Source organism: Rana temporaria, chromosome 1 (assembly GCF_905171775.1).
Source record: "Rana temporaria chromosome 1, aRanTem1.1, whole genome shotgun sequence".
NCBI lineage: Eukaryota > Metazoa > Chordata > Amphibia > Anura > Ranidae > Rana > Rana temporaria.
This window is the reverse complement of record NC_053489.1, coordinates 271,170,855-271,184,072: the sequence shown is the minus strand read 5'-3', so window position 1 is coordinate 271,184,072 and position 13,218 is coordinate 271,170,855. Positions and strand designations below refer to the sequence as shown.

The following is a 13,218-nucleotide window of genomic DNA, read 5'->3' as shown; positions in this document are numbered from 1 at the left end:
CACTGCGACTATCTTCTCCCGGCGGGGGCAAGCCATCCCCAGCAGGAGAATACAGTCATTATTCCTAGCAGTTATAGAAGGCGCTAGCGATAACAACAAGACAATGCAGCAGGCTGGTTGTACACAAGTTGAGCGATCAATCAACTTGGTACATTGAGCCTGCCCATTAAAGGTTTGAATCTTGGCCGGGTTTCGAACCATGTATGGTGGGGCCTTAAAACATTTGTTTCAGTAGGTGTGCTGCAAGTGTTGTGTGGGCTTTCTTCATCTGCAGCAGGTACCAAGCAAAAAATCGTCCCACTGCTAGTTACAAACCCAATTCCAAAAAAGTTGGAACACTGCAAAATCTACATAAAGACAATGCAATGATTTGTAAATCTCATAAACCCATTTTTTATTTACAATAGAAAACACATCAAGTTTTTAAGATGAGAAAATGAACCATAAAAAAAAAAAAAAAAAAAAAAAAAACACACAACAAACACACGAGGCAATTTTAAAATTGATGGCAGCAACATGTTTCCAAAAAGGTGGGACAGGGCCATGTTCACCACGATGTAGCACCCCCTCCCCCTAAAAGGTTTCAAATGTGACACCGGAGGGGGGGAGGGTTCCGATCAGCGGGAGTTCCACTTTAGGGTGGAGCTCCGCTTTAAAATAACCTTTGGCCCAGAAAATATGGTGGCATTTCTGCATCATGTTATTTTCTGGATGGCACAGCGAACTGTGTTCACAGTGATTTTGGAAGTATTCGAGCCCATGCCCATCACAAAACCATGCCTAATTTTAATGCAGTGCGTTCTGAGGGACCGAAGATGATGGGCATCCAATATGGTGTTTCGACCTTGTCCTTTGCGCACAATCTTTTGATATTATGTACTGTAGATTATATATTTAAAGCGGAATTTCAGTAATTTTTTCCCCATCTATTAAATCCTCCGCCCTTGTTCTAACTTTGGATAGCAAAACATTTTCTCTGCCAGTAAATACCTTATACAGCTCACTTCCTGTTTGTCTGGTAAAAAGCCTAGGCTCATGACATGTATCGCTCTCTCTCTCGGGAAAGTTTGCCAGGAAGGGGGGGGGGGGGTAGTGAGTCATAAGAAGGCCAATGAGAGCTTCAGAGCTGGAGGTGTGCCTCTGTAAATCCAGGAAGTAAACAGGCAGCAGCTTCAGCTTCCCACAGTTAAAATGGATGCAGCCAGATTAGTGGAGGGAGATTTCTGCAGCATATTTGGCAAGTACAGAATCACAGTATATATAAAATAATATGCAAAAGTGGTTGGAGGGAAGCTTCAGAATGGCAAAGATTTTTTTATTACAAATTACGTGAGCAAATTGCAAGTCCTTTTTAAAGTCTTTGCAATTTTACATTTGTTCTGAAATGTTCAACAATTTTTAGAGGCAGCTTTTCAGACTGGTGAACCTCTGCCCATCCACTGACTAAAAGATGCTCATGTGATACCCAAGCATGTTATGTTGCCAATTAACCCAATTTGTTGTAAAATGTACTATTTTTTATGTAATACTTACCTAAGGACGAAGCTGTTCCATCAGAACCTGCACACCACTGACATGTTTCCTGAAGTTATGTCCGGGTTCACGGGCTCTAGCACTGTGATTGGCCGGCGTCGCCATACGGCTAAGAAGAAACGGCACCCATGCCCGTTCCTTCAGAGAGCATGCGCCAGTGATATCACTGGCTGCATTTAATGTAATTATCTCCTAAATGGTGTACATTTAGGAGATATTTTCACTACCTATATGTAAGCCTTATTATAGGCTTATCTAATGTAAGCAGAGGTTTAATTTCCTCTTTAACTGGGATCTTTTTATGCAACATCTTCTCTTGGACCAAGATGCTCTTATTCTCCACCCTGGACTAGAAAAAGCATACCTTTTATTTCAGGAGGCGGAATGACCTCTTTCTTGTCATCCTTGGAAGGTGGAATTGTTGCAGGTTTTAGATTGTTTTTGGATTTCGCTTCTTCCTTGTCATCGTCTTTATGCGCATTACTCTGCTGTTTTGTGGTGGGCTGGATAAAAACAAAGCATATTATCTCTCAAAAATGTTTATATAGAAAAGCTGTACATCATTTAGAGCCGGTTCACACAGGGGCAACACGACTTTCATCGCTACTTTGAGAGGCAACTTGAACGCGACTTGAGTATGAATCACAACGCGACTTACAACATGACTTGAAGTCGCCTCCAGGAAGGGGAACTTGATACCAAATTTTAAATAAAAAACCGGCATGGGTTCCCCCTCCAAGAGCATAGCAAGCCCTTAGGTCTGTTATGGATTTTAAGGGGAACCACCCCCCCAAATCCATACCAGACCCTTATCCGAGCATGCAGACCGGCCGGTCAGGAAAGGGGTGGGGACGAGTGAGCTGTAGCAGGCGGCATGCCCTCAACATGGGGGGGGGGTGGGTGCCCTGCGCCCCCCCCCACCCCAAAGCACCTTGCCCCCATGTTGGGGGACAAGGGCCTCTTCCCGACAACCCTGGCCGTTGGTTGTCGGGGTCTGTGGGTAGGGGGCTTAGCGGTATCTGGGAGCCCCCTTTAAGGGGCCCCCAGATCCCGCCCCCCCCCACCCTATGTGAATTAGTATGGGGTACATCGTACCCCTACCCATTTACCTGGTGGAAGAAAATGTCAATAAAAAAAAACACTACACAGGTTTTTAAAGTAGATTATTAGGCAGCTCAGGGGGTCTTCTTCCGACTTCTCCCTTCTGCCGGGCACCACCGCGGTCTTCTTTCAGCTCTTTTACCAGTGGGGGTCTGGTCTTCTCCCTTCTTCCGACTTCGGGGGGTCTTCTGACTTCTCCGCTCTCTTCCCCCGCTCTCCGGTTCTTTTTCCGTTCTGCCGGGCACCACCTTTGTCTTTTCAGCTCTTTCACCAGCGGGAGCCCGGTCTTCTGCATCGCCTTCTTCGATGTTGACTCGACGCTCCCTCCCGCTGTAATGCCGGGTGTGCGGTGCGCGGCGATTCATATAGGCCTCTTATGATGTCACAGTCCCAGCATGCTCCGGGTGGTGACGACATAATTACCCCACCCCCTTATGTCGTCACCACCCGGAGCATGCTGGGACTGTGACGTCATAAGAGGCCTATATAAATCGCTGCGCACCGCACACCTGGCATTACAGCGGGAGGGAGCGTTGAGTCAACATCGAAGAAGAGAAGAAGGCGACGCAGAAGACCAGGCCCCTGCTGGTGAAAGAAGACAGCGGTGGTGCCCAGCAGAGGGAAAAATAACCGGAGGAGAGAGCGGAGAAGTCGGAAGACCCCCCAAAGTCGGAGGAAGACCACCCAGAAGTCGGAAGAAGACCAGTCCCCACTGGTAAAAAAGAGCTGAAAGACAGCAGTGGTGCCCGGCAGAAGGGAGAAGTTGGAGGACCCCCGAAGTCGGAAGAAGACCCCTGGAGCTTCCTAATAAACGACTTTAAAAACCTGGTACGGCTCAAGAGGGGGGGGGGGCGCTCGCTCGTCCCCACCCCTTTCCTGACAGGCCGGTCTGCATGCTCGGATAAGGGTCTGGTATGGATTTGAGGGGGGGGGGGAACCTCCACACCGTTTTTTCGGCTTGGAGTTCCACTGTGGGAGGGAGGGGCTTGCCTTAGAACAGGTTCACAAGAAATAAGGACATTTAAAAGCAAAATCGAAGGATAAGGTAAGTGAAGGAGGACTGCACTAAGGTAAAGGAAGCTATTTAGGGGAAAAAAATATATATATATATATATATAAATGTACCTTTACAACTCCTTTAAGTGCAAGATTAGAGTAGTAATCAAATCTCAAAATAATAAAACTTGAATTCCATGATCACATTTATAAAACAGCTACAATAGCCATTTACAGATACATTTATATAAAATGTTTTATGAGATCTTCAGCACTTAATTACATTTTAAGGATTGAGATGTAAAGTTTTATGCACATAGCTTTAAATTCAATCTAGTCACACAGCTTTAAATTCAATCTAGTCACACAGCTTTAAATTCAAATTCAATAACCCAGTTACTACAGAAGGCAAGTGTAGATGTCAGATCTTTTAAAAGAAAGTGACTAGTTAGGAGAGATCTGTCATTATCCTCATCAAAACAATTGGCCCCTACCATGTCTTTATTCAGATGTATTCAAATCTCTGAACGACAATAGTAACAATTTAGTTCAAATGCGTTTAGTTTAATTTTGCTTATTAGTCTTCAAATTCCCAAAGTTCTGAACAATTAGAATTGGTTGAAAAATGATCAACCGCTTCGAACTCTGTGTGAAGAATCGCTGGTTGTTAAGGAGCAGGTCGGGAAGGTATGAATTTTAAAAGGTTGATTTTTTTTTGGTTTGGGGTTTAGATAAGTTTGAAGATGGATTGTTATAATGCTTGCTGGTTGTGGCTTGGACTCTTATTGTTGTGGCCCCTCTGCAAACTTTCATGGGGCAAAAACAGACTAGATTTCCTACCTTTAGTTTTTCAGTCTCAATTACAGTTTTTTCCGTGTGTTCATTTGCTGTATTTGCATCTTTCACACCTGCTTTTCTAAGCCGCTCGTCACATTGCTCCTTTACTTCTGTTATCTTACTGCTGCACTGTGCCCTAAGAACAAAAAAATAATTAGCTTACAAATTAGGAAAAATCACAATGCCAACGAGTGAAAGATTCAGATTACTTTAACCCCAAAAGGGCTGCGATACAGCTACAAGAAAACATAAGATCACAATAATAAAAACAAACAGAAGAAAGCACAGTGACAATTAAAATATAGATACAGATTTCTAGTTTAACTATTGAAAGGGGGTTTCAAGAAGTATAATGTTCAACACTAAACGCCTCTTTAACAGCTGCCAATGCACATATTTTTGTATTGCGAAAAACTGTCAAAAGTGACTCGTACAGATAGCAGGGAGAGGAGACACACTCTTTGCTTTGGATTCAGGCTAGTACACACACACACACACACACACACACACACACACACTATAGTGTGGCATACTTTGTTCATTTCTCCACTTCTGAGGTTTACAACCACTTAAAAAAAAAAAAAAAAAAAAAAGGGATTACTCTACAAAATAAAAAACACTGATGTGGTGCACTTGCCGTAAATGGAAAACACTGCTGCTACAACTGGGTGACAGGCTAGGAAGACCAGAGCAGTGCAGGATACAGAAATGTATTGAAAAGCAGGTTCTGATTACAACCAGGGTAAGTGATTTCATATTTACAGTTAGGTCCATACATATATTTGGACACAGGCACAATTTTCATACTTTTGGCTCTGTATGCCACCAGAATACAAATTAAAACAAAACAATTCAAATTAATTTGAAGTGCAGACTTTCAGCTTTTAAGTGGCTGTAAACCCTTACAGACCACTTTAACCTACAGGTAAGCCTAGATTAAGGCTTACCTGTAGGTGCAACAAATATCTCCTTAACCTACACGGTTTAGGAGATATTTGCAGAAAAGACTGCACCGATGTCTACAGCTCATGTGCACCGTAGACAACGGCGCAGGCGCACTGAGCGTGCCATTAGTGAAGGTGATCGTGCCGTCACTGACAGCTCTCGTGCGCATTCTGTGATTGGCCGGAGCCACGATACCCGGAAGTCACTCGGGTATCAAGTAGAGGAACGAGAGTCGCTTCGGGGGCTTCGATCTCAGGTAAGTAATTCATAATGAGCTAGTAAGCACAGCATACTAGCTCATTATGCCTTTCTCTTGCAGGTTTTTTTTTATTTTTTACAGAAATAGTTTTAGAGGGTTTATGTCCTCTTTAATTTAAGGGCTTGAATAGACATATCAAGTACAACATTTTTGGAACAACCATTTTTTATATACAGTCTCCCCCCCCCCCCCCCCCCCCATTTCCAGGGGCACAAATGTTATTGGACAAAGGAATATAATCATAAAAAATAATTACATTTTGACTGTTAATACTTTACTGGCAATGACTGCCTGAAGTCTGGAACCCATGGACATTTCCCCCTTACTGATGCTTCAGCAAGTGAAATGCATTCTTAACCGCTTGCCGACCAGCCGGCGGCTGGTCGGCTCTGCTGGGCGAGATCACATAGATCTACGTCATCTCGCCGAGCAGTCAATCGGCGCACATGCGCCCCCCCGCTCACCCGACGCGCGTCCCCGGCAGGCGTGATCACCGCCGGGCACCCGTGATCGCTCGTTACAGAGCGAGAACCGGGATATGTGTGTGTGTAAACACACAGCTTCCGGTCCTATCAGGGGGAGAAATGCCTGATTGTCTGTTCATACAATGTATGAACAGCGATCAGTCATTTCCCCTAGTCAGTCCACCCCCCCTCCTTCAGTTAGAACACACCTAGGGAACATAATTAACCCCTTCCCTACCAGTGGCATTTTTATTGTTATCAATGCATTTTTATAGCACTGATCGCTATAAAAATGCCAATGGTCCCAAAAATGTGTCAAAAGTGTCCGAAGTGTCCGCCATAATGTCGCAGTACAGATAAAAATCGCTGATCGCCGCCATTACTAGTATAAAAAAAAAAAAATTAATAAAAATGCCATAAAACTATCCCCTATTTTGTAAACGCTATAACTTTTGCGCAAACCAAACGCTTATTGCGATTTTTTTTACAAAAAATATGTAGAAGAAGAATACGTATCGGCCTAAACTGAGGAAAAGATTGTTTATATATTTTTGGGGGATATTTATTATAGCAAAAAATATTCATTTTTTTCAAAATTGTCGCTCTATTTTTGTTTATAGCGCAAAAACTAAAAACCGCAGAGGTGATCAAATACCACAAAAAAAAAAGCTCAATTTGTGAAAAAGAAAAAAAAAAAGAAGGAAGCCAATTTTGTTTGGGAGCCACGTCGCACGACCGCGCAATTTTCAGTTAAAGCGACGCAGTGCCGAATCGCAAAAATTGGCCTTGTCTTTGACCAGCAATATGGTAGAGCCCCTGGTCTTAGAAATAGAATAGCGGGTAATGTCCCTGACCCTCCGGAGAGACCCCTCACCTTCCTGGATGGTTCCGGGTTTCATTATTGCACGCGTTGCAGATCCTGCAAATTTACTAACAGAAAAAATCGTAAAGTTACCAAATTTAGCTCTGCAGTTACAAAAGAAGAGTTTTCAATTAAGCCCCTGATCACCTGCCACTCTAAGTATGTAACATATGTCTTAGAATGTCCGTGCACTTTCCAGTACGTGGGTAGGACCACTAGAGAATTAAAAATACGGATCAATGAACACGTAGCCAACATCCTTAAGGGTTACCCCAACCATAGTGTGTCCAAACACTTTGACTTGTTCCATAATAGAGATCCCAGTAAATTAACTTTTTTTGGTATTGACAGAATTACCAGCCATTGGAGGGGCACCCACCTCACTAGAGCGGTGTCCCAAAATGAGACTCAGTGGTTGCATCGCCTGAGGACCATGCGACCACTGGGTCTCAATATCGAACTTGATTTGAACTGCTTCCTGACCAATGAATAGCTGTTATTGGAGTCCTTTAAAAGATCAGTGCATTTAAATATATATATGTGTAATGTTCCACATATTTATATATTTATATATTTTTTGGGAAATTTATTTTTTAAAAAATATACATTTTTAAACTTTTAACCATTTTAGAATTAATTCAGTTCATAATTTTAAATTCGTATATATTGTATGTATAAATAAATAACATAATGTAATTGGTGTCACCCATGTATTAGATACCAATGTATAATTCTTTTATTCTTTTATTTTTCTTTGATTAATATATCCTATTGATACAACATACGGCTTGTACTACAGCTTTTATTGTATACATCTATTGCCTAGTAACCGAGATTGAGGCTTTCCCATTGGCTATTCAATCTGCCTTGGCCGCCCATTAGACCTATTTAATCTCGCCTATTGCGCGAGTCTAGCGCGCTTCCTGATGACGACATAACTTGAAACGTACGTCGAGGCGACACGCAGACCACGCAAAGTAAACTTCCGGTCCGGCTGGTTTCTCGGCTCAAGCGAGGTGAAGCGCACGCCGGAGACTCCACTAGCGCGGACATCATCCTCTCCATATTCCGGGCACACCACCCGCTGCTTCACATAGCCTCAAGCCTCAGTGCCGGGATGCGGGCACCACAAAAGTAAGCCTCCATTCGGCATTTTATATGTTTTAACTTCCAATAAACAGTATTATACGATGGCGATATCTCTCTTTTATATTTTATGACGCTCCATACCAGCTGACCAGCAGGAACTCCAGGCATTCCTATTTTTGTCCATAGGTGACAATAAAGCTTTATTTGACCTCTTTCTAACGAACTAGGTCAACTCCATGCGGTAAGGGTCCATCTGTTTACACACGTTTGGGTGTCTTAGATCGGTGAAGGTGGAATTCTATTTATTTACCACAGGCACAGTGAAAACCCAGATTTCCATGGACTTTTAATAGACCATTTAATTCACTTTATGGACTTTTTTTGTGTATACTTGCACACTTTTTTCTTTTACTTTATCACAAGTTTTTTATTACTATCATTGCACATGCACTTTATGTATCAAATTGTATATCTTTGATTAATTTTGAATATGTATTTGGCTCACTAGCGCCCCCTTATCCACATTTTTCAATATGGTCCGGGGCTTAAGTGGTTAATTTGGTTGAGCTCAGGTGATTGACTTGGCCATTGCACAATATTCCACTTTTCCTTAACCACTTCCCGACGGCCGTACGACTATTGACGGCCGCAGGGTGGTTCTAAATCTCTGAGGCGACGTCAATTGACGTCCGCCCCTTTGCTCGCTCCCGAGCGCGCAGCGGGGAACTGCTGTGCTGGCCGTGTCCCTTGGACACAGCCAATCACAGATCGCCGTGAACGGCCAATCGGAGTGGCCGTTTCCTAGGCGATCTGTGCGGCCAATGAGAGATGATCTCATATGTTTACATATGAGATCATTTCTCATTGCCGGCTCTCGCAGACAGCGGTGCTGTCAGGGAGAGAGGAGACGGATCTGTGTCTCTTGTACATAGAGACACAGATCGGTCACCCCCCCAGTCACCCCCCTTCTACCAGTTAGAACACTAATATTAGGGTACACATTTAACCCCTTCCTCACCCCCTAGTGTTAACCCCTTCCCTGCCAGTCACATTTATACAGTAATTAGTGCATATTTATAGCACTGATTGCAGTATAAATGTGAATGGTGCCAAAAATGTGTCAAAAGTGTCCGCCATAATGTCGCAGTCGCAATAAAAAAAAAAAAAAAAAAAAAAAAAAGATCGCAGATCGCCGCCATTACTAGTAAAAAAAAAAAAAAAAATAAATAAATTATTTTGTCCCTTATTTTGTAGGCGCTATAACTTTTGCGCAAACCAGTCGCTTATTGCGATTTTTTTTTTTTTACTAAAAATATGTAGAATACGTATCGGCCTAGACCGAGGATAAAAAAAAAAATTAAAAAAAAAAAAAAAAAAATTGAGCTATTTATTATAGCAACAAGTAAAAAAAAAAATTTTTTCCCCCCCAAATTGTCGCTCTATTTTTGTTTATAGCGCAAAAAATAACCGCAGAGGTGATCAAATACCACCAAAAGAAAGCTCTATTTGTGGGAAAAAAAGGACGTCAATTTTGTTTGGGAGGCACGTCGCACGACCGCGCAATTGTCAGTTAAAGCGACGCAGTGCCGAATCGCAAAAAGTCCTCTGGGCAGGAAGGGGGTTTAAGTGCCCAGTAAGGAAGTGGTTAAAAAGCTCCTGGGTTGCTTTTGCAGTGTGTTTTTGGACCATTGTCCATCTGTACTGTGAAGAGCCGTCCTAATCAACTTTTATGCATTTGGCTGAATCTGGGCTGACCATATATCTCTAAACACTGCAGAATTTATCCGGCTGCTTCTGTAACATCAATAAACACCAATGACCCAGTGCCACTGGAAACCATGCATGCCCATGCCATAACACTGCCTCCACCATGTTTTACAGATGACAATGAGTGCTTTGGATCATGAGCGGTTCCAAGTCTTCTCCACAATTTTTTTCCCCATCATTCTGGTACAGATTCATCTCCATTTTATCCGGCCAAAGAATGCTTTAACAGAACTGGTTTGTGTGTGTGTGTATATATAATTATTTATTTAGATAAATTTTTGTCAAAGTTAAATCTGGCTTTTCTATTCTTTAGGCTTATGAATGCTTTGCATCTTGTGGTGAACCCTCTTTAATTTGCTCTCATGAAGTATTCTTGAATTGTAGACTTTGACAATGATACACCCACCTCCTGAAGAGTGTCCTTCACTTGTCTGGATGTTGTGAATGTTTTTTTCTTTTTTTTACCACAGAGAGGATCCTGCGATCATCCACCACTGTGGTCTTCTGTGGATGTCCAGGCCTTTTTATGTTGCTGAGCTCACCAGTGCATTCCTCTTTCCTCAGAATGTAACGAACTGTTGATTTGGCCACTCCCAATGTCACTGCTATCCCTCTAATGGTTTTCTTTTAGTTTTTGAAGCCTTACAATGGCCTGTTTCACTTGAATTGACAGCTCCTTTGAACACATGTAGGTTCACAGAAATAGAATCAACTCCAGACCTTTTACCTGCTTAATTGATGAAGAAATAACAAAAACCCCGGTCTCTCAAAACCTGGCTTTCAATAGCCATGTCGTGCAAGCCAGCGACTGTACAACAGGAGTAAGTATGGGACCCCGAGACAGAAGGTCCTCCCGTCCTAGCAAACGCCAGGGTACCTCTGCCACCAGGCCCCGAGATCGGCGTACCAAGGACGCTGAGGCCAATCTGGAGCGATTAGAATCAATGTGATCCCCTGAGCCGAGGAAGCAACTACAATGGAGGGAAGGTATAAAGTAGCCGATACTGGCCCCACAGGGCCACCAACGCGACTGATGCGTCTGTACAAGATCACTAGACCTGGCCACGAATTTCGACACCTGCGGTTGAGACGAGCGGCCAGGAGAACCATGCCCTGTGAGTTCCACCTCCTGCAAGGGAGCTGAAACACCTCCAAGTACAAAGACCAGTTCCCCAGGTCCAGCATCTGTTGACTTCCGCCTTCCATCATACCTGACATCATCCCTTACAGCAGTGAAAAGCGCACCCACAAGTGCCTTGTCATGCACCGACCCAGGTACCTGGTCCATGGCTCCATACAAAACAGGACCGGGATCTGCTCGGTCCCAGTCTGATACAGAGCACTCCCCAGGGAATAGCGGGGGGCACTCTTAACCCCCCGCACGTCCGCAGTCCGCCCCCACCCTGGCACAAAAGTCTCCAGCACCAACAGTAAAGCGTCTGCAGGAATCCCAGGTGCTAACACCTGCTGCCACCACAAGCATGTTGGGAAAGGAACCCAGATACGGACTCCAAAACAAAAAACGGGAGCTCCTAGGGCCCTATTCAGGCTAGACAAACCCACCCTCTTGCTGCGCTGACCAGGGGGTACCCAGGGGACTCACCACAGGAGGAGACTGCACAGCACCGCCGCCCGCCCTTAGTACACAGCATGTGGAGAGGAAAAAGGTATCTTGTGAGGCATCTGAAGAGACCTGTGTGCGCCGTTGGATCAAGCGGCTACGACAAAATGGCCACCAATGGGAGCTTTCAATGCAATTGAAAACCACCCAAAAAATGGCACCAATGCCGCATTTAAACAGGAAAAGCCCATCTAAGGCTTAAAAGTGAAAAAAATGGGAAAGTACCCCCAGTACAAAAAAAAATAAAAAATGCAGGCCAGATGCACCACAGTCCCCTCAGTAAGGCCCCCCCTCCCCCCGACAATGTTCAGCAATGCAGCAAAGGGTAAAGGGAAGGAAGAATAAGAGGACCCCCAACCTCCAGGAATCCCCAGCCGTACTAACCCACCTAAGCGGGAGGGACTGTACTTACCAGTCAAAGCGAGGACTCGCTGATGCATTCCTGACAGACCTACAACCGCATTGAAGGTAGCCGTCGGCCGGTCTACTGTGAGTGAGACAACACCACAGCCCAGTCATATGTGGACCTCGGAGCGGAAAGCTCACCGACCACCCCAGGAGTCATGGAAGACTCGGGGTCTTTGCAAAGGTGTGCTCACGCTCGCTGGCCGGACTGAGTAGACTACAAGGATCTATATATCCAGCCTGTCTCTCAGCCGACAGTTGATAGAAGATTATACAAGAAAAAAAATAAAAGAAAATAAATTAAAATAAAATTACGTCCTTCAACTGTTAAAATAACATGTATTTAATTATCCAACATGTCTCTGCCTAGTCCTCTCCTGTACACAGGGAACATAACCCACTTGTCAAGATTTAAGGAGCTGTGTGCGTCCATGGACGATAAGAGAAAAATCAAATTTCAGTGAAAAGAGAGACATGCCTCGCAATACAAAGTACACTTTTTAACAATATTGCCTTTAAAATATTAAACAATAACTCATAACACAAAAAAAAAATTGATCTTCCTTCCAACTAAAGCAGAGTGACTACAATGACAGGACAATAGATTGAATCTGTGATAAATTGGATTCTCAATATCTCAAGTTATTTCAAATTTGGGAGCTTTTACTCTGCATCTCTAGTATATGTTTGTGTTTTATGGAAATAATAACGCTTTAAGAATAGGGTTTCCTAGAGAATACTCATCTAGCTGGTAGAGTTTCCCAGAATTCCCATCTGCATACTCCTGCAACTGATTCACTACCTTTTTCTCTGGACCAACTGTGGGTTTTGTTTATTTTCTATTTATTTTTTCTATTAGATGAACTAGATGTTTTTTTTTCAACCTGACCAACTATGTAATTATAGGGGTTGCACATCTGGAGGGATTCTGGGGGGTGCAAGGTTTATTAGAATAGGTTTATTATGAAAGTATTTGTGAACCCATTTATAGAAGACTATGCCAGCCCCTCTAGAGACTGGCATAGCACACTATGAAAGTAAAAAAAAAAAAAAAAAAGCGTTCTAAATACCAATTTTGAGCTGTATTCAGGCTGGTCACATTACTCACGGATGCTTTACAGCTCCGATGGAAGCCTTCTATGTGCAGGGACCTGTTTTCCCTCTGATGTCAGCCAGGGAGATCACATGGCCGCTCATCTCCTCCACAGAAGCTCTGTCTCATAGCTGTAAAGCGGCATTCCCAAATCCTGAGAATCTGTGACAAGACTTTTGCTGTTCACAGACGCTCTTCATCTAATCTGACAGAGCTTGAGCCATTTTGCAAATGGGCAAAAATGTC

The 13,218-nt window shown here is 43.5% G+C and overlaps 1 protein-coding gene across 3 annotated transcripts in view; it reads right to left on the bottom strand.

Annotated features, from left to right (window-relative positions):
* GOLM1 (golgi membrane protein 1) overlaps positions 1–13,218 on the bottom strand; it is a 115,814-nt gene that overhangs the window by 33,254 nt on the left and 69,342 nt on the right. For all 3 annotated transcript variants that reach the window (XM_040355512.1, XM_040355510.1, XM_040355511.1), the window contains 2 exons: positions 4,471–4,603; positions 1,898–2,036 (listed from right to left, as the gene is read on the bottom strand). In XM_040355512.1, coding sequence (XP_040211446.1) covers positions 1,898–2,036; positions 4,471–4,603 — 272 coding nt within the window. The remainder of the gene's footprint in view (positions 1–1,897; positions 2,037–4,470; positions 4,604–13,218) is intronic.